General features: G+C 44.7%; 1 protein-coding gene and 1 non-coding gene across 3 annotated transcripts in view; one reads left to right on the top strand and one right to left on the bottom strand.

Moving 5' to 3' along the window:
* Nucleotides 1–563: 563 nt before the first annotated feature.
* NRG2 (neuregulin 2) overlaps nt 564–20,289 on the top strand; it is a 179,688-nt gene continuing 159,962 nt past the window's right edge. The window contains exon 1 of one of the 2 annotated variants that reach the window (XM_060008723.1): nt 564–1,596. In XM_060008723.1, coding sequence (XP_059864706.1) covers nt 906–1,596 — 691 coding nt within the window. In that variant the 5' untranslated portion in view covers nt 564–905. The remainder of the gene's footprint in view (nt 1,597–20,289) is intronic. The other variant, XM_060008720.1, reaches the window with a different exon arrangement.
* TRNAV-UAC (transfer RNA valine (anticodon UAC)) lies at nt 15,732–15,804 on the bottom strand. Its single transcript has one exon. It is a non-coding gene; the product is annotated as a tRNA-Val (tRNA).

The following is a 20,289-nucleotide window of genomic DNA, read 5'->3' on the forward strand; positions in this document are numbered from 1 at the left end:
CCCAAGAAGCCCCCACCTCCTTTAGGAAGAGGCTTTTTTAAAAGAAGATGAGGTTGTATACCGTGTAACCTGGTCCCGCCTGGCTTCTGGAGAAAGCCCAGAGACCTGGGGACTGGACCCTCTCTCAACCACCACCCGGGGTTAGGTGTCCTCAACGCCGAGGCAAGACTCCATGTAGCCCCAATTCTCCCCCAAATGACGGGGCTGGGATCCTCCCCCACCTTAACTCGAATCTCCAGCGCTCACCTGGCGGTGGCAGGGCCAAGCACGTGGGCCCGATTAAGGGCTGGCCTCTAGGGTCCTCCCAGGGAAGGGGATATACAACCCCAGGAGGCAGGAGGCTGGCCAGTCACCCGGGCCGTGACAATCTCCTTGGCTCCTACAGCCGATGTCCAAAGGCAGGGCACAGCCTGTGTCCCACTTCCCCCTTCATAGGACGGTGCCAGAATCTGTTATCTCTACTCCGCCCTCTGCTCACGGACTACCCCACTGTCGTGCCCATAAATCCCAAGAGCAAAGGGTAGCACAATTCCTCCCGCGTCCCTGCGGGCCCTGAAGCCGGCACTGAAGCAGTGCAGTCCCAAGCTTCCCCTGCAGAAGCCGCGCTCCCCACTCGGTTCGGGGGTAGAGGGGGCGCGAGAGAGCAAGTGGGCGGACGTCCCATCCTCCGCATCCACCTCCAGGTCCTGGCGCGCAGGGTGGGAGCGCTGCGCGCCTCCGCGCTGCGCATAGCGGCCCGCTTGCCGCCTGCCCCCTGCCCTAGCTGGGCCGCCTCCCCGGGCTGCGGGTGGAGGGCTATAAGGCGCTAACGTTACGCTGTTTCCGGTTTTCCAGCGGGCTCTGGTTTCCCCTCCCAAGGCGGCGGCGGCGGCGGAGCGGCGGAGCCCCCCAAATGGCCTGGCCAGATGCGGCAGGTTTGCTGCTCAGCGCTGCCGCCGCCGCCACTGGAGAAGGCTCGGTGCAGCAGCTACAGCGACAGCAGCAGCAGCGAGAGGAGCAGCAGCAGCAGCGGCGGCGAGAGCAGCAGCAGCAGGAGCAGCAGCAGCGACAGCAACAGCGGCATCTCTCGTCCCGCTGCGCCCCCAGAGCCGCGGCCGTCGCAACAGCCGCAGCCCCGCAGCCCCGCAGCCCGGAGAGCCGCCGCCCGCTCGCGAGCCGCAGCCGCCGGCGGCATGAGGCGCGACCCGGCCCCCGGCTTCTCTATGCTGCTCTTCGGTGTGTCACTCGCCTGCTACTCGCCTAGCCTCAAGTCGGTGCAGGACCAGGCGTACAAGGCACCCGTGGTGGTGGAGGGCAAGGTACAGGGGCTGGCCCCGGCCGGCGGCTCCAGCTCCAACAGCACCCGTGAGCCGCCCGCCTCGGGTCGGGTGGCACTGGTGAAGGTGCTGGACAAGTGGCCGCTCCGGAGCGGGGGACTGCAGCGCGAGCAGGTGATCAGCGTGGGCTCCTGTGCGCCGCTCGAAAGGAACCAGCGCTACATCTTTTTCCTGGAGCCCACGGAGCAGCCCTTGGTCTTTAAGACAGCCTTTGCCCCTCTTGACACCAACGGCAAAAACCTCAAGAAAGAGGTGGGCAAGATCCTGTGCACTGACTGCGGTGAGTCGCCCCCTCCCTCTGCTAGAGAAAGGGGGGAGGGGCGAAGCTGTGGAGAATGGGGGTGGGGCGGGAGGTGCTGCAGGTGCCCAGGCCTGGCAGCGCCCCGGCCGGCCGCTGGGGGGTGGGGCCGCCCCTGTGCAGGGCGTTTGGCATGGTGGGTGAGGGTGTTGGGCTGGGGAGAAGGAGGATCAGGCTCAAAGTGTGCCAGGGGTGGGGGCGGGGGGACGCGCTGGCCTGTGCCAGCAGGGATCTGCGGCTGATGTATGGCATGTGGGGCTGGAAAACTGCCATCATAGCCCAGTAGCGGCAGGAAAAACGGAGAGGTCCTGGTGTTGCTGGCCCGAGGCTCAGTGAGTCAGGAGTGACCCTCGGAGGCCTTGCCCGCTCTGCTCCCACGGGCCTGCCTTGCCCAGGCTGGCAGGGTCTGCAGGAGCAGCTGGGCAGATTCCCAGGCTGTGAAGGCCTCCGCTTACAAGTTCTCCTAGGGAATCATGGCCCCCGCCCCCTCCTTCCTCTCCTGGGCTCCCGGTCAGCTCATCCACACCGCTGGCACAGGCAGAGTTGAGACTTTTTCTGCTACTGTTTTCTGTCCCCCATGTGGCTCAGGGTTTTATTCTGCATCGTGATTGCCTGTCTTTTCTAAGCTGGTAGCACAGCCCTCTCTTAACCTCCACGACTAGTGAGCAGACACCTCTTTTGGCTGTTTCTGGGAGATCTTCCTAGGTCTGTTGATTGTGATGACGGCAAAATAGAGTAACTTCTGCTGAATGCTGTAAGTTCAGCTCTGACATCTCACCAGCAGGATGTGTTGACTGCATATCTCATCTTCATGATGTTGGGTGCTGAACAGGAATGCAGGTGATTAGAAACAAAACACTGAAATCTGTAGATCCGTGCAGCTGGGAATGGAGGTCTCCAATGTCAAAAGTCAAAGAAATGTCAGTTTAAGATCTTCTTTTTTCTTGTCCCTGAATCCAGTACTTACTTCTCAGTAAGATATTTCGAACCAAATTGTCCCCAGACTGGAGTGTTTGATGTTAGCTTGTCTTGTGCTTATTCATATTGGGGTTTCATTTTATCCCCAAAGGCTGGATTTGGTGTTTGCAGTGTGACTTTGAGCTGTGTAATCACTGAATTGTGACAGATGTCCTGGTCTGTCATAGAAGTTGGTGTGTTTACTAGTTTACCAAGTGATTCTGAGTAGTATAAATAGACTTTGAGTAGCAAAGAATGTGTAACAGCTTGTAGGAAGTTTTGCTGCCCTCATCTTTCTATATCAATGCCTTTGACTTTCAAAAGCTTCCCTTCTACCCCACGTCCCCCGCCCCCTCCCCACCCCTGTCCTTCAGGAGACGAATTTTAGTTTAGTGGTGAGAGTATATCTAGGTATTATGTTAAACTGTGACCACTTTAATCAGAAGACTCTTGCAGTGTCTTAATAAGAAGAAAGAAACTTTGGTGATAACAGCAGTTTATCTCTCTGACATTGTCCTGAGGAATATTGTTGACTGCTCTTTAATGTTGGTTTTATGCTCTGAAATGTTTGATGATGACAAATTGAGACCAGTTAAGAATTTCTAATTTTTTATTGTGTTAAGCATTTTGTCTGAGATCCCTTGGGGAGCTGTGGAACTGTATTGTGCAGTGGGAAATAGTAAAAACATTTATTGAACCTTATCCAAGGACAGCTTCTGTTTTGGCTTTCAGTGAGTTGCTCCTGAATGTGCGTCGCGCACATTGCCACATAATCCCTTGTCTGGTCCACTGAGCCCCAGTGGTCATCGTCCCCTGTCTTCCTCCTCCTTTCCTCCTTCCTCCATCAATTCTACCTTGTTTTAGTGAGTGTTTAATAGCTTAATCGTTGAATATGGAGATCATGAAAGAACTGGGGTTCAGAAATATAGTCTGCTTTTAGGTTGTGGTCATCTCATATTATGAACATAGCATGTGCAATATAGTTCTCAAAAAGATAAATTTAGGACTGCAATCCCTGCTAACGAGAGGGCCCTCATACATCACAAATTATCAAGGGGCAGGAAAGTGTATGGGAGTAAACATTTTAGAGTGCAAAAAGTTTTGCTTTGAGTTGATAGTATATAGATACAAGTCAGTTTGGGGGCTTTATCTAAGGGGATTAGAAATTAAAGGACATTTTTGTGAGAGGAAACTTGTGGAACTGGTGATAATATGACAGAAGAGCATAAACTACATTTTCTTATTTTCTACAATGTGGTTGAAGAAAACATGCACTAGTAATGGTATATTAAATAAGGAAACAAATCTTCCTAACTAACCACAACACCTTACTTGTGCTCAGCAGGAAATAACTAACAAATTCATTTTCTGTTTTCTATCTCTAAAAAAAGCCGTCTGGGCCACAGGGTCATTGGGAACATTTTCTCCTTGGAGCAGATCTGCCCATTGCAAAATAGGGAAACTGGCACCTGGAAACTGTCATCATGGCCGTTATATTGAGCAACTGTGGTTAAATTGTTACTTTATTTAGCCATTTTCAGCTGTGAGCCTGTCTGGGCTCTGAGAGGTATGGTTCCTAGGGAGATTGTCCAGAAAGCTGTGTTTTGGTGGGCCAGGACTTTGGGATAAGGTACCATACAGAGAGATAAAGGTCTTCATAAATGGCTAATTTTACCACAACTATGAAATGTTGACTTGTAGCCTGTTAAGTCCTTCTGGAATAGCAATGTGTGCCAGAGGGGCATTTTTATAGATCTAATGTGTATCATTCATCCCAAATTACTACCTCTGGTGGTAAAGAGTGGAGTAAAATCTTTGCATTTCTCAGATTACATATATGGAGGTGTTTTCTGTGCCTTCTGAGGAAAGAACAGGAAAAAGATTTGAAAAGGACTCTCAGGGATTAGCAACTCTGTACAATGCTATGAAAGCATCCTGTTCTGCAAATAGTCCTACATTTTTAATGACGGTTGCATATATTTTGGTTTAATCACACTCTATCATTTGCTTTCCTATATGTGTATGTTTTTTTAAATTGTTTCCTTATTGAATAGATGCAATAGATATTTTTTTTTTAAAAGAAAGATCATTCTTCCTTTGGGACTTTATGATTTGCCTTTTTCTTCCAACGTAGTGTACTTTGTTGTTAAAGCTAGAAAAGGTGTATTCCTGGGGGACTTTATGTTCTTTAGGATAGTTTTAAATTAATGTGGCACCCAGATTCACATATTAGGGCAAGGTGGTTCACAAAATTCAGTATAGCAAAAGCGACTGCATATTTTTAAAGTGCTGTTTATTTAAAGAATCTTTTCTTCCCCAGCCAGCTGGAAACCCAGCTGTGCTGCAGCTTGAAGATGGGGAAAGTGAAACTAGATTAGAAACTGACCAGTCCTAGTGGTGAGGACAGGCTTGATTATAGATTTAGGGGTAGAATTACCATCACAATGTCATTATTTCTTTCAGTGGCTGCTTTCCTCAGCAGACTGGGATTCTTGGGGGCAGGAACCATATCTTATCTTTGAGGTCTTTCTCCTAGCTCTCCTGCCTTTCAATGTTTGGTACTGCCGGTGGCTTACAGAGGGATTCTCATAAGTGTCTTTTGAATGGATGAAGGCAAGTGAAGTTCAAAAAGCAAGCCTCCAGATTAATACTAAAACAATCTTAACTCTCCTATCTGTGACATCAAGTCCTGTGCTGAAAAGCTGAGTTTGATGATAGCCCTTACCTGTCGCTATGGGAACCTTTTTTTCTGAAGGAGTCGTAATCAACTAGAGTACTTAACCACAATGTGCTTAATCATTGTGCTGATTAGTGTTAATGGGATCTGAGCAGTGGAGAATCTAGGTCTTGTTGAAGAAGACCCTCTTTTTTTTTTTTTGGAAGGCAGGTTATCACCGCCCCCCCATGTTTAAACAAAAATAAGGTAACTATCAACTTGAATTAACAAAAGGTTTGGGGGCTAGAGAGGGTGTTATATTAACTAGCTAGGTGACTAACTTCTCCTTGGTCCCAAGGCTCTTAACCATCTTTTATTATCTAGGACTTTTTTTTTTTTTTTTTTTTTGGCTACGTTGGGTCTTTGTTGCTGTGCGGGCTTTCTCTAGTTGCGGCGGCGAGCGAGGGCTACTCTACGTTGCGGTGCTCGGGCTTCTCATTGTGGTGGCTTCTCTTGTTGTGGAGCATGGGCTCTAGGTGCGCGGGCTGCAGTAGTTGTGGCTCTTGGGCTCTAGAGCGCAGGCTCAGTAGTTGCGGCGCATGGGCTTAGTTCCTCCGGGGCATGTGGGATCTTCCCGGACCAGGGCTGGAACCCATGTCCCCTGCATTGGTAGGTGGATTCTTAACCACTGCGCCACCAGGGAAGTCCCTATCTATGACATTTTAATTTCATTTCCTAATAGCAAATATGTCATTAATTTTTTCCTTTATAAAGTTGTATTTATATTTTTGAATATGTAACACTTTCATATGGTTCAAAACTTAGAAAGCACATAAAAATATACGGTGAAAAGTCTTCTTCTTACCCCTGTCCTCAGCTACCCAGCTCTTAGGCAATTATAACATATTCTTGAAATGTGTATTTCTCTAAAAGCAAAATGTTTTTCAAAGTAATCTTATTTTTTTTCTTAACAGATGGAGAATGTTAATTTTGCCATTAAGCCAATATTATGGTAAATTCTTCCCAAGTAGTGTGTGTGTGTGTGTGTGTATATATATATATATATATATATATATATATATATATTTTAAACCTAATCCAAGATCTTAACCAATATCCTACCTTACAAATATAACCCTAGAGTGAGGAATAAAAATACCAACTTATTTTTCAGATACTTTGCCATTAAGAAGTTTTTTATGGCAGTGAATTTTGTGAGTCTTAATTGGGGTGCTCAAAGGAGAGATCCAAAGGTTTGTCACTGAGCTTTAGGGCTGCAGCTCTGCCCATACAGCAGTTCCCACTGTTTACACTCTTGGTAGGTAATCTCACAATAGCATCCATGTGGGAAATCACATGATCCCATATATGGGAAGAGAAAACTCCACAGTGCATGATTGCTTCGATTCTCATTTAGAAACCAAAGACCCCAGTTGCTGATGAAGAGGTTGATTTTGATCATATTCCTGTATAGCTGGTATGACTCCAGGGGGAATTAGCCACTTGAATACTATTTTGAAGTATGTTTAAGGTAACTGATTTGAACGTAGTGTTAAAATTTCAGAGGATCGAGGAATTTCCATTTGGATAAGTAGGGGAAAGCAAATATGCAAATCTAAACAGTGGGACGTCTTAACCCTCTAAAGCCTGTTGGTTTAGTGGCATATGGCAATTTTGAACATTGACTTGAAAAAGGAATGATCTCACTATCAATGAAGTTTCCCCTGTGCAGTCTTTGACACTTGTTCTTGGGTCTTTCTTTTCAGGGTCTGAAGCGTTGTTAGTATAATTTACATCAAAGGTAAAAGAAATTTCCCTCCAAATTTTGAGTTTGGATGGATGTGTGTGAAATGGGGATTTTTGTCTTACTTGTTTCCCATGAATTAACTCTCCCCACTTACTTATTGGAATTTGTACATAGAGATAAACCCAGTTTGTGAATTTCAAGAGATGATATAGGGAGCTCTTTAGAAAACTGAGGAAAGTAGATGAATTGAGCAGTGGACGTGCTAAATTATGACGTTTGAAAAAATGACTGTCTTATGTGAAGTTCAAGTAGACTCCTTTAAAAACAACAGTACACACAAATGAATCTTGGTGAGTAATGTTTCAAGCAAGCCTGTAGGAACTGAAGCAAACCTAGAGGATGATTAAAAGGCTTTAGGATGACATGAAAGAGGACATGCTGTACCCAGGCAAAGAGCTGGGAAGCTTTTGCCAATCTGGGGTCAAAAGACAGAGATTCCACACTTGACTGAGATCATTTGCTGCTAACCAGCTGTGATGTTTTTGATAATTATGAAATGAGGTTGAGTTAAGGAGCCTTCTTGCTCTGGCTGGTTGCTGTTGGCAGAGTGTGGCAGGCAAGCTCCATTCTACAGTGACATTCCCTTCCTGCTTTGTACATGCAGTGAGATCCAAATAGCCTCTCCAGGGACCTTCTCTGGGACAGAGCATCTAGCTCTTCTCTGTGCCTCAGCTCAGAACCTGATTGTGCTGCTTGCCTCCTGGGGTGGGGCTGGAGGTAGTTAACATTCCATTTGCCCTTGCAGATGTTTCCAGAGTAGCAGAGGCACAGGTATCCTAGGGAGTTTCCTTATTCTACTAGCAACACAGACCCCCAAGATGTGATGTTCAGGTTACTTTTTATTCTCTCTTAGGAAGCAGAATCTTTAATGGTTCTTTTTTTCCTTCAATGATTTCCTGCTTTGTGCTTAGGACATTGGCTTCCCCCTCCTCCTTCCCTCCCTCGTCTGTTTATACAGACTGAGGATCTGTCTTTGTCCTTTAGGCTGGGATGTTTTACTTGGTCTTGATCTTGATATTGGTCCAACTAACAGAAGCCAAGCTGAACTAACATTCCTCAGAATTAAATATAAGGAAGGTTACCACATGGCTAAATACCTGGTCCAACCATGGGAAAGTCAGGACATCATTAATTTGATTGGGACAGTGATGCAGTTTGGTATCCCAGAGGTTGTATTACTAAAAGAGCTTTCTTTCATTTCCGTCTTTCAAATGTTTGCTTCAACAAATGTGCTCTGTGTAAAGAACTAGGTACTTTAGGGGAATTGCATCAGACAGTCCCTGTCACCAAGGAGCTTACAATCTAGAAGTACAAAGATATAACAGTAATTCAGTCTAGAGTATGACAAATGCCATAAGATACACCAACATAGTGCTTTTGGGAGGAGGGGAAGAGTCATAAAAGAAAGAAAGATCTGGTTAGAGGATTAAAGAAAGTTTCTTGGAGAAGCAGTTTGAGATGTGGTTCTAATAGTCAGAGACAGAAGAGGTAGAGGTGGTTTAGGGATAGAGAGAGATGAACTGATTGATTAAATCAATTCCATGCAGACAGAGCAGCATTCTCAGTGGCCGAGGGGCATGTTTGTAGTATACAAAATAACCAGGATGAAAGGAGCAAATGGGCAAAGGTCCTAGTAAGTTAGGATTATATTCCCACCCATCTTGAGTGCTAGACTGATGAGTTTATTTGTAATTATGTAAGTAGTATTTGAAGGCTTCAGTTAAAAGCAGCTCAATAACGTGTTGTAGTTTTCAGTGAATGGGTCACATTTTGTTAAATTTATTCCTTAGTACTTCTTGTTTTCTGGATGCTTTTGTAAATGGTATTTTTGTTTAATTTTGTTTTCCACTTATTCATTGCTAGTATATAGAAAGATAATTGTTAAAATATTGACCTTGTATCCTGTATTAGTTATTCACTTATTCATTTCAGTAACGTTTTTGGGGGTAGATTTCTTAAGGATTTTTTTCCTATGTACATGACTGTATTGTCAGTGAAAAAAAAGACATTTTTACTTTTTCCTTTCTAATCTGTTTGCCTTTATTTTTTTCTTGCCTTATTCCACTGGCTGGAACTGCCAAGTACAATGCTGAATAAGAGTAGTGAGAATGAGCATCCTTGGGGGAAAGCATTTAGACTTTCACTATTAAGTATGATGTTAGCTGAAGGTTTTTCATAGATGCTCTTCCTTTAAAAAAATAATGTCTGCTAAATATAGTGTAATGACTAAGCGTTTGTGCTCTACAGCCAGATGAACCTGGGTTTGGAAACCATTTTCTACATTTTCTAACTGGGTGATGTTGGGCAAATTACTTTCTGTATCTTAGTTTCCTATAAATGGGGATAGTGATAGCACTTAATAGGATTGCTATGAGTATTAAATGAGATAATGCATGTAAAATAATTAATACAGCACCTGCTTAATAAGTGTTATTAACAAAATCTTATTAACTTAGACCAATGTGAGCAGGAAGACTAGTAAGTGAAAATATTAAGTTCTGGAGGACTGGAGGCAGACAAGGGGAGAAATTTTTACTGAAAACTGTATTATGTGTGCGGTCTAATTGTAGGGAAGCCCATGTGAGTCCAGGGTATGAATGCTGGTCCTATAGAGGTCCCAAGTAGGCTGCAAATCTTGATGTGTCCATGGATCTGTTTTAGTCAATTTTTAGAGAAGCCCACGGATGGAAACTGCTTTTCTCTGTTTCACAAATGGGAGGACTAAGACTCAAACTTCAAAATGACCATTTCAAAATTTCATCATGCTTGTGGGGTCAACCAAGGGTCCACATTCTGGAGTCCTGCCAGGTCTGCTTTTTTACTTCGGCAGGTCTTATCTTACATTGTATTGTTGTTAGGAGGAGTTGCTGAAAGTCACTGGAAAATGGCTGAAAGCATCCTTTTTTCTTTCAAAGAAAGAAGGTCCCTGACTCATCCTGCTTTGATTTGGGGGTTTCCAGAGTTGGGGGTGGATTCACACTGAATCATTCATACTCTTTCCTTGTTTCTCTGCACTGGGTTGGGATGGGTCTGGTGGCTGCCCAGGGTCAGAGGGGTACAGGTATGGGCGTGTAACAGGTGGCATTTTGGGAATTTGTGGGGTTTAATTTTAATTAATTAATTGATGTGTGGTACCCATTGGAAGTATGAAACTTTGCTCCTTAAATGTTTGTAAGACAAAGACTCTGCTTTGAGTCATTCCTCTAAATATTTGTTGGGTATTATTACCCCTCAGATTCTGGACTGGCTACACATCCCTGACCTTAGGAAGTATTGTTTTTTCTTGTTCTTAGACTTTTAGTATTTATGGCCTGTATCATTTATATGACACATCATTTAATGCCATGCACTGTTAATTATCTTTTTTTTTTTTTTTTTTTTTTTTTTGCGGTACACTGGCCTCTCACTGCTGTGGCCTCTCCCGTTGCGGAGCACAGGCTCTGGACGCGCAGGCCCAGTGGCCATGGCTCACGGGCCCAACCACTCCGCGACATTTGGGATCTTCCCGGACTGGGGCACGAACCCGTGTCCCCTGCATTGGCAGGCGGACTCTCAACCACTGCGCCACCACGGAAGCCCTGTTAATTATCTTTTGATGGGTCAGTGTCTTAGCTCCTTCACCTGATTCTAAGATCTTTGGGGCCTGAAACTTAAAATATGTTTTAGTAAATATTTGACTACTGGCTATTGCCAAGTAAGGGAAAAGTGAGACCTTTGCTTTCTCCTTATAAAGACCACTTTGTCCTAGACAAATTTCGAGATTCCTCAAATGACAGCTCAGGCTTAAGGACTAGACCAACCATGGAAATGTCTTCGGACATTTCGATAAAGGGCAGAATTTTGCTTCTCAGTTATGTTTCAGGTGTGTTTGTTTTTTTCTCGATAGTCCATAGTTTCTTCATTTTCTTGCAAGTAATTTTCTGTTCTTGAGTTTTAGAATTATCTCTAGGTGGTTTACCTCATACATGTCAATATTTTGGCTTGTGTTTCATTCCTATCTTTTAGTTAGTTCGCTTTCTGCAAAATTCTCCATTTTCACTTGCCATGCAAGCTTTTTGGTTATTCCCCATTCTGGTTTCTCACTGGAATGGTCAGTTGGAGTCTCTTACCCTGGCCTGTTCATGCTTCAGGCTGAATATCTTAAAGAGGTAAGAGGTGTGACCAGGCATCTTCTGTAGTAAGCTGAGATCACAAATTAGGAGTGGTTGTACCTTTTTGCCTATAGGCAGCTTGGGGCCTTCTGGAAGCCAGTACTGGTTCTTAGATCATTCTTTTCTTCTGAAAGGGTAGGGAGTAGAAACCTAATATTTCTTCACATCTCTCTTTTAGTATGTTCATTCTTTTGTCTTTGCCTTGAAATGAGACATTTTTCTGCCATGTCTCCTTGGCTGAATCCCCTTGGGTGGGGATGGGAGGGGCCTCTCCAGAGGGAGCTCTCTTCAAGCCTAGGGCTCCTAAGGGCCCCTAGTCATCACCTTGCAGAAGGCTGTGGCCCTTAGCTTCAGCGAGTCAGAGTTCCTTTCACTGGTGCCTGTGGCCATACATAAAATCTCAGTACAGCACTTCACCATGTTGCTTAGGCCAGTAATGAATTTCACAAGCACAACCCAATTGATGGCTCTCCTCTGGAGTAACTTTATATGGCTTTAGAGAAGAGAGTTTATTTACCAGTCAGGATGGAACATGTAGATTAAGTAGATGATCTGTTGTGTCTGAATTCCTGTCTCTGAGTGAGAAATAAAATAACAGCAGGGCTGCATACAGTGCGACTTTCCCGACATTGTCATTGGTTGATTGAATTTCAGAGAAACATAATAATAAAAAGAAGAATGTTTTTAAAAGGAAGAAAGAAGACTCAGACCACGACATGACTCATTTGTCACAGAATGAAACCAAGGCCCACAGGTGAAGATTTTTTTCAAAGGACACTGGGGTTTCCAAAGGCAGCCTGTCTGACTGCTCACTCTTAGATGGTTTCCTTTTCACAGTCTGTTCAGGTGGGTTTCTCTTCTGAGACCCTCTTACCTGGGGCTCCACCCCTCCCACCTTATCCCATCTAGCTCCTACCTTTCTACTTAGGCCTGCTGTCATACTTGCTTACATCATAAATATAACAGCCATCCCTCAGCCCCTGTTCCCAAGAACCAGAGAAGTTTCCAGAAATTTCTAGTACAAAGTTCGCAATCCTTTCTTGGACTTTAGGTCTCATGGACCTAGTGGGAAAATAGGAACAAGGCAAGAGATAGGTACCTACGTGGGTGGGACTATATCCAACAAGTTGGGCTAAACTTTTCTCAGGTCTGGTTCATTTTAGACAAAATATGGGGTTTTCCCAAGAAAGCTTCTCTTGTATTTCTAGGTGTCCTTTTCAAGAGGAAATGCTTTCTCCAAAAAGGCTAGTAACATTCACTGGCCTTTTAGTAACACGTGCATTAAATTGTCCTGGCCAAGTACTGACAGTAATCCCTTTCAGATAGCACCTCTGGGGCTCGGCCCAAGTGATTCTGGCCAATACTGGGCCAGGCTCCACTGGATGTGGAGCCAGGTAGTATACTCTGGGCAGAACAAGACATCACCACCTCTGAGAGAAACTCCTTGCTGCTGGGAAAGAATCTAATTTGTAGGTTGAAGGGAGGCACATGGGTGGCCCCAGTTTGGGAGTTGGCTGTCTTTGTTTCTCAGTATGTAAATCACCTGAGTAGGTTTCCACTGTGCGTGGTATGCACTCAGCTAACTGAGAGGGCAAATGGGAGCTGGAGCTGAGACTGGTTCCCTTGGGAATACTGTTGTCACCTCTGCCGATTTTACCCCAGCTTCTACCTTTGCATACATACATAATGTGGGCTTTGTGCTTCTTCTGTGTGGTGTCACAGCCTCAGAGCCTCTGGTGAAGGGTCTGCACTAGGCCCAGAGCTTGTTGTACAGAAGTAGGAATTAAAGGCGTTGGTTTTAAGATTAGTTCTGTGAAGGGATCACTTGAAACTTTAGTGCTGTATCTAAAAGAAAACATCATATCGATAAAGGGTCCCAGTGGGTTTGATGGTCTTCATTGGGCCAAGGTCACGAACCATTTATATATTTTTAAAATTTATTTATTTTTGGCTGTGTTGGGTCTTCGTTGCTGCTCATGGGCTTTCTCTAGTTGTGGCGAGCAGGGGCTACTCTTCGTTGTGGTGCACAGGCCTCTCATTGTGGTGGCTTCTTCTGTTATGGAGCACGGGCTCTAGGTGCACAGGCTTCAGTAGGTGTGGTGCACAGGCTTCATTGCTCCACGGCATGTGGGATCTTCTCGGACCAGGGCTTGAACCCACGTCCCCTGAATCGGCAGGAGGATTCTTAACCACCGCGCCACCAGGGAAGTCCCACGAACTATATTTTTTAAAGGAAGTATAAGAGTTTACTTTTCTCAGCTCTGAAGTTAAGTAGCAGCTTCATAATTCCAGAGTAGGGGGTGAGCGTTGCCCTTGAAAGAGGAAGAGTAGAAAAGGCCAGTAGTGCTGCTCTGTCTACGTGAGTCGGGGGTAATCCAATGGATGTTACTCTCCATTCTATGGTTCAAAGCTTCCTTTCTTTGAAAGAGTTTGTTACTGCCAACTGTGAGTTTGGGGCAGAGGTCATGGTTGGCTTGCAGTTGACCTGTTCAACCTTAAAGACTGAAGCTGCTTCGTGGATCCTGCCATGAGTTCCTCCACTATGTTGTAGATGTAGTGTTTGGTTCTTTCCCCTCCCGCTTCCTTCTCAGGTCCTTCCATCACTGGCTCTTCTTTTCAGCCTCTTGTAAAGGGTACAGTTTTTAACGGATTGTCCTTGCTTCTCTTCTCAACTTACATAATCTGTTTTGAATTTTCAACTCTACATAGCATAGTGGTTAAGGCTGCATGCTCTGGAGCCAACTTTGAAGAGTGAATCTTGGTTCTGTGACTTATTAGCTGTATAACCTTGGGCAAATAGACCATTTTGTGTCTCAGGTTCCTCAACTGTAAAATGGGGCTAATTATAATACCTACCTCATAGCATTGTGATAAGGATTCCGTGAGTTATTCCTTGTAAAGTGCTTAGAACAGTGCCTGCTTGTAGAAAACATTCAATGCAGACTAGCTGCAATTACTATTATTGCCACCTCTATTGTTAGTTGAAAGAGAATGGCTTTGGATTCAGACTGATATTAAAATCCTGACTCTTCCTTGCTGGCTATGTGAACTTGGGAAAAGTCCCTTAATTTTTCTGAGTCCCAGTTTCCAACTGCCGATGGCACGTTGTTTCAGTTATCCATTGCAGCATAACAAACCACCTCAAAATATAGTGGCTTCAAATAGCAGTCATTGTATGTTATTATCGCTCACAGTTTGGAGATTGACTGGGCTCAGCTAGGAGGTTTAGTATCTCTTATGTAGTTTTTGGCCAGATGGTAGCTGAGCAGTTGGTAGATGAGACTGGGTCGCTTCTAAGTTTCCTCTCTGACGTGTCTAGCATTTGATGCTGGCTGGTTCTCATCTGGGAGCTTAGCTGGGACTGAGGGCCAGAGACCGACCTTGCCTGGGTTTCCTCACAACATGGTGGCAAGGTCCATGAGTGAGCATAAGAGAGCACCAGGCAAAAGCTGTACTGTCTTTTATGATCTAACCGCAGAAGTCACTAGCACCACTTCCACCACGTTCTGTTTCTCAGAAGAGAGTTACTAAGGCTTGACTGGATGCAAATGGAGCAGAATTAGACTCTACCTTTCAATGGACAGATTGTCAAAGAATCTGTGGACATGTTTTGAAACAACAATACACTCATCCTGGTCATTGCATTCAAATTCCAATGTATACTTACTTATTAAAAAAAAAAAATACACTCATCCTCACCCAAGACCCTCCTCCCTCCAAAAAGTCTCATCTATACGGCCTCAGGCTTAGGCTCAAGAGCCAGGGTTTCATCATCTAAATTAGGTCTGGGTACAAATGAGGCTCCTCTCATGCGGTTCCTTGGGGACAGCAACTCAAATTCTGTTCCTCTTGACCTGAAGGATGTCAATGAAAGAGACAAGTCGTCTGCCCTCCACCTCCCCCACCCCCAACCCCCAACCCCCATACAATGCTGGAATAGACATAGGATAACTGCTATAGATGCCCCCCCCCTTTTTTTTTTTTTTTTTTGCCGTACGCGGGCCTCTCACTGCTGTGGCCTCTCCCATTGTGGAGCACAGGCTCCAGACGCGCAGGCTCAGCGGCTATGGCTCACGGCCCCAGCCGCTCCGCGGCATGTGGGATCTTCCCGGACCGGGGCACAAACCCGTGTCCCCTGCATCGGCAGGCGGACTCTCAACCACTGTGCCACCAGGGAAGCCCGATGCCCCCTTTTAAAAACTGGTAATACTTGAACATTGTAAAATGACTTTATTATTTTTTACTTAAAATTTTGAAATTTAAAATAAATTGATCTATAAGAAAGTTGCAAAAATAGTACAAAGAATCCTCTTTCCCCAACTTCCCCCAATTAGACAACTATGTAAAATTATCAAAACCAGGAAATTAATAGTATTGATACAATAGTATTAACTGATCTATATAGACCTTATTCAAAATTTCCCAATTGTCTTATTAATGGCCTTTTCCTGGTCCAGGATCCAGTCTAGGATCCCACATCACATTGGTTTTTTTTTTTTCTTTTTTTTCTTTTTTTGGCCACACTGAGCAGCTTATGGGATCTTAGTTCACCGACCAGGGATTGAACCTGGGCCCACGGCAGTGTAAGCACCAAGTCCTAACCACTGGACCACCAGGGAATTCCCCCACATCACATTTAGTTTTTATGTCTTCTTAGTCTTCTATCTGGGGTAGATGTTCCCATTTATAAAGAGGGGAACCAGCAGTCCTAGTCCATAGCAGTTCTGAAATCTGGCCTGGCATATGAGTAGGGCTCAGTCCTATTGCCTGGGAATGATTCTCCACTGCTCTTGGTTTTACCCTATGGGCTCATGGTTTTGCCTTCTAATTATCCTTCCTTTTCCAAAAAATGTAGCCTGTGTTTGCAGCTAAGTAGTGTCCTCAGTTCCGTATTCTTTTAGGTGATGTCTAGTCAAGTGTGGCCACAAGAGGAGGAGATACAGGAGAGGCACACAAAACAACGAGCTAACTATATTGATTGGTCCTAGAGATGGGGGTGTCACTGCCTGCCACACAGGAACACAGAGAAGTACCAGGTTTTGGTCAGGTGGCAGAAGACTGGAAAGGGGAAACATTAGGTAGAAACCTTTATTGGGGTGTCCTTGGGGAGGGGAAGGCAGGGCAGGGTGAACAGTTTAGGGTTGGCTTGTTTGAATAACTTTGATGGGCTCTAAGTTATAGGGGTGGTTCCTGGTTGCCTGGTACCTGGCCCTGGGATGATTAAAGGGCACATAGAGGAGACATGGCTCTGGATTGGTTAGTTTGCACATCAAAGGCCTTCTCCTGGCTGAGTCCTTTGCTGTTTCTAAGAATTGGCTAGCCCTGGGAGGGGCAGTCCCTCCCCAGCCAGAAATGGTTTTTTAAGATGTCAAAACATCATAATATATAAAAAGTAAAAATTTTGTACAGTGCACTCAGGCTGATTCCTACTTGTAGATGTTTGGGGGCCCAAAAGCTTCTTTTCATTTTGCACTGTTTGGTCCCTCTTAGTCCAAACTGATGGTGTTCCTGCTACTATATTTCTTTTAAAAAATCTGTGGTTTGCCTATGAATCTTATCAAGGTTCCCTACATTAGACAAAAGCCATACCTACAAATCTTATCAAGATAAGCTGTTCTCTACCTTGAGCTCCCTGTGGGGCTGCTGTGGACACTATTCTTCAGGCTAAAGGAATCACTATTCTTTAATGGAAAGGGCCTGGAGGCAAGTCAAAGGCATTGCCTTTGATCTTTCTGAGGTCTTAACAAAGGATACAATTCACAGTGTCTCAAATTAAGCTCATTATAGTCTCCTTACCATATCCTATTCTGTCTAGGACACTCCCATCCTAGATAACAATCCATCTACTCTTCCAAGCCATCAGAAACCTCAAAACCAGCTTTGGTTCCTTTCTCACCTCCATCCCCTGTATATAGTACATTGTGAAGTGATGACATTTTTGACTATTGCAAGTACCTTCAATCTAATTCTTTTCATTCATGAGGCTCTAGTTGGGTACTTATATCTCACTTAGGCTGCCACTGTGGCTGCTAAATGGAATCCCCAATTTTCAGAGTCTCTGCTCTCTTCCATCTGTCGTCTATTGATGGCATCAGCTTTCTAAAAGTAATTCTCTGTGCCCAACCCAGAAATCTTCAATAGGTTTTTATTATCTGTAGAATAGAGTGAAAACTCCTTCACATAACATGCGAGGCCTTCCACAACCGACACCCACCTGCCATTAAGCCTTTAGCCTGCTTTTCCACACTTACTGTTTGCTATAGCCAAAATGTAGTGTTCTGAACATTTCAAACACGTTTTACATTTTTCTTCCATAGCATTTTTGCACATTCTGTTTTCTGGTGTGTCTTCATTTCCTTCTCTGTCAGTTGCTAACCTCCTGATCCTTCAAGGCTCAGCTCAGATCTCACTTCTCCGCAGCGCTTTTTCTGATCCCCTCAGTCCAAATGGACCATGGCATGTTTCTGTAGCAGTTCATAGCTCTTCTGTAATCATAATGGTCTATCCTACCACTTAGCGTAATTGGTTGGGGAAGCAGGGTATGTGTGTATGGTCCTCCAGATGGAGAGCTTCTTGAGTGCAAGATGGAACTGTAGCAAAGGATGTATCTCACTTATTTTTTGATGCCTTATATAAGTTAATGACTAATAGCTGCATGGTGACTTGAGAGAATGGATTTTACCTTGGGATTAGAACTGGAAACTGGGAATAAGCATCTGGTGCATGAAAGGAGATTGGCCTAGGTATGCAATATGCTGGTAGAGGTATGAAAGTGGTAAATTGAGGCTGCCACTTTAGATGAAAATGGGAAGGCTGGTTTAGTTACAAAGTGCTACATTGGACTCTTTTTTTTTTTAATAGATCCTTATTGGAGTATAAGTGCTTCACAATACTGTGTTAGCTTCTGTTGTACACCAGAGTGAATCAGCCATATGCATACACATGTCCCCATATCCCCTCCCTCTTGAGCCTCCCTCCCGTCCTCCCTATCCCACCCCTCTAGGTAGTCACAAAGCACCGAGCTGATCTCCCTGTGCTATGCCGCTGCTTCCTGCTAGCTAACTCTTTTACATCCAGTAGTGTATATATGTCCGTGCTACTCTCACTTCGCCCCAGCTTCCCCCTCCCACCCTGTGTCCTCAAGTCCATTCTCTATGTCTACATCTTTATTCCTGCCATGCAACTAGGTTCATCAGTACCATTTTTTTGTCTTTTTTTAGATTCCATATATATGCGTTAGCATACGGTATTTGTTTTTTCTCTTTCTGACTTAACTTCACTCTGTATGACAGACTCTAGGTCCATCCACCTCACTACAAATAACTCAGTTTCATGTCTTTTTATGGCTGAGTAATATTCCATTGTATATATGTGCCACATCTTCTTTATCCATTCATCTGTCGATGGACATTTAGGTTGGTTCAATGTCCTGGCTATTGTAAATAGTGCTGCATACATTGGACCCTTTTTTAAAAAAATAAGTTTTTTTATTTATTTATTTATGGCTGCATTGGGTCTTCGTTGCTGCATGTGGGCTTTTCTCTAGTTGTGGCAAGTGGGGTCTACTCTTCGTTGTGGTGCATGGGCTTCTCAATGTGGTGGCTTCTCTTGTTGCAGAGCACGGGCTCTAGGTACATGGGCTTTAGTAGTTGTGGCTCATGGGCTTAGTTGCTCTGCGTCATGTGGGATCTTCCCAGACCAGGGCTCGAACCCGTGTCCCCCCTGCATTGGCAGGTGGATTCTCAACCACTGCTCCACCAGGGAAGCCCTGGACTCTTACGCTGTCATTGTTGCTGCTATTTATAGCAAAAAAATACCAAATCTCCGATATGTGGATTGGAGTCTGTGTTTTATTAGCTTCTATGAGAAGTATCTTAGAAAGATTATTCAGGGATAGGAGAATTTGGCTGTTTTGTGTACCACTGTATCCCTATCACCTTCATGGTTCTTGGCATGTTATAGGAGCTCAGTAAATGTTAATTGAGGGGGAAATGAGTGAAGAAATGATTTTTTCTCCTGTGTGATTCTAGGTACCTACATGTGCCATACCCAACGAGCATGGCCAGGAGAGCTGGTTCAAAATTAGCTCAAGTTAAGAGAAGGCTTATTCATCACAAGTGATTTATCCAGGGTCCTCTTGGTACCCAGAGCTTTCTGCTTTGCCACAGACAAGTAGGAGATATTAGGGCCTTAAGATGTAGACAGGGTGATTGGGGGCAAGTGGATGGCAGAATTGCAATCTGAATCAAGCAGTCAGAAGTGACAGGAGCTTCTTTTAAGTGGCCAGGAGGGGAGTCTGAGCAGTGTCCTTAGTTAAGGAAGAGGAGACTATGCAGGCTTTGTGAGGTTTTTTGTTGTTTTGTTTTCAAATGATGAGAGTCCTTCCTGGAAATCAGCCTCCCTGGTCCAGTCTCAGCCCACAGCTTTCTGTATGACCTTGCGCAGGCTGTCCTTATACCCTGGGCTTTGTTTTGAGCTGACAAGGGGCTTTCTTCAGCTATGAGAAGTGGGGTGGAGAGAGTGTTTCAAGCTAATTGGGTAAGTGGCATGCCATCAAAATAGAGCCTGCAGGGGTTTATAGTTGTACTTTGAAAATTTTAGCAAAATCCTGGGCAGAGGGACAGTCTGGACGCCTAGAATGCTAAATTTCTTTCTTGAAGCTAGACCTCCCCTGTATTCCATTCTGAGTATCAAATGTGAACAGCCTCCCCAAGTCTGTGATTGTGATAATTAGATGGGAGGGCTTGGGGCAATTTAGGAAGATGATGGGGGCCTGACCTCTTCCTGCATTTGAAATACACAAAGGAGAAAGAATGGGGAAAATGATGAATAGTTGATCAAAAAATGGGGAGTGTCCCTCCTAAATTAGAAGAGCTGGCTCGGGGATGAAATTGTCTTACTCTGTTAATGGCCCTCAGGACCAGATGCTATGAAAACAGAAATTAAACTACGACTTCGGGCACCTCTCTCCACACAGTGAGAGCAGGGCCACCTCTTCTCTCTGCCCTTGCCGGCCCGTGGATTCCTCTAGGGGAGTCTCAAGAGTCTTGAGGGAGGGGGCTTGTTGGGCCCATGGTAAGGATTCCAGGCAAGGGGTAGGTGGA

This window comes from Delphinus delphis, chromosome 3 (genome assembly GCF_949987515.2).
Source record: "Delphinus delphis chromosome 3, mDelDel1.2, whole genome shotgun sequence".
NCBI lineage: Eukaryota > Metazoa > Chordata > Mammalia > Artiodactyla > Delphinidae > Delphinus > Delphinus delphis.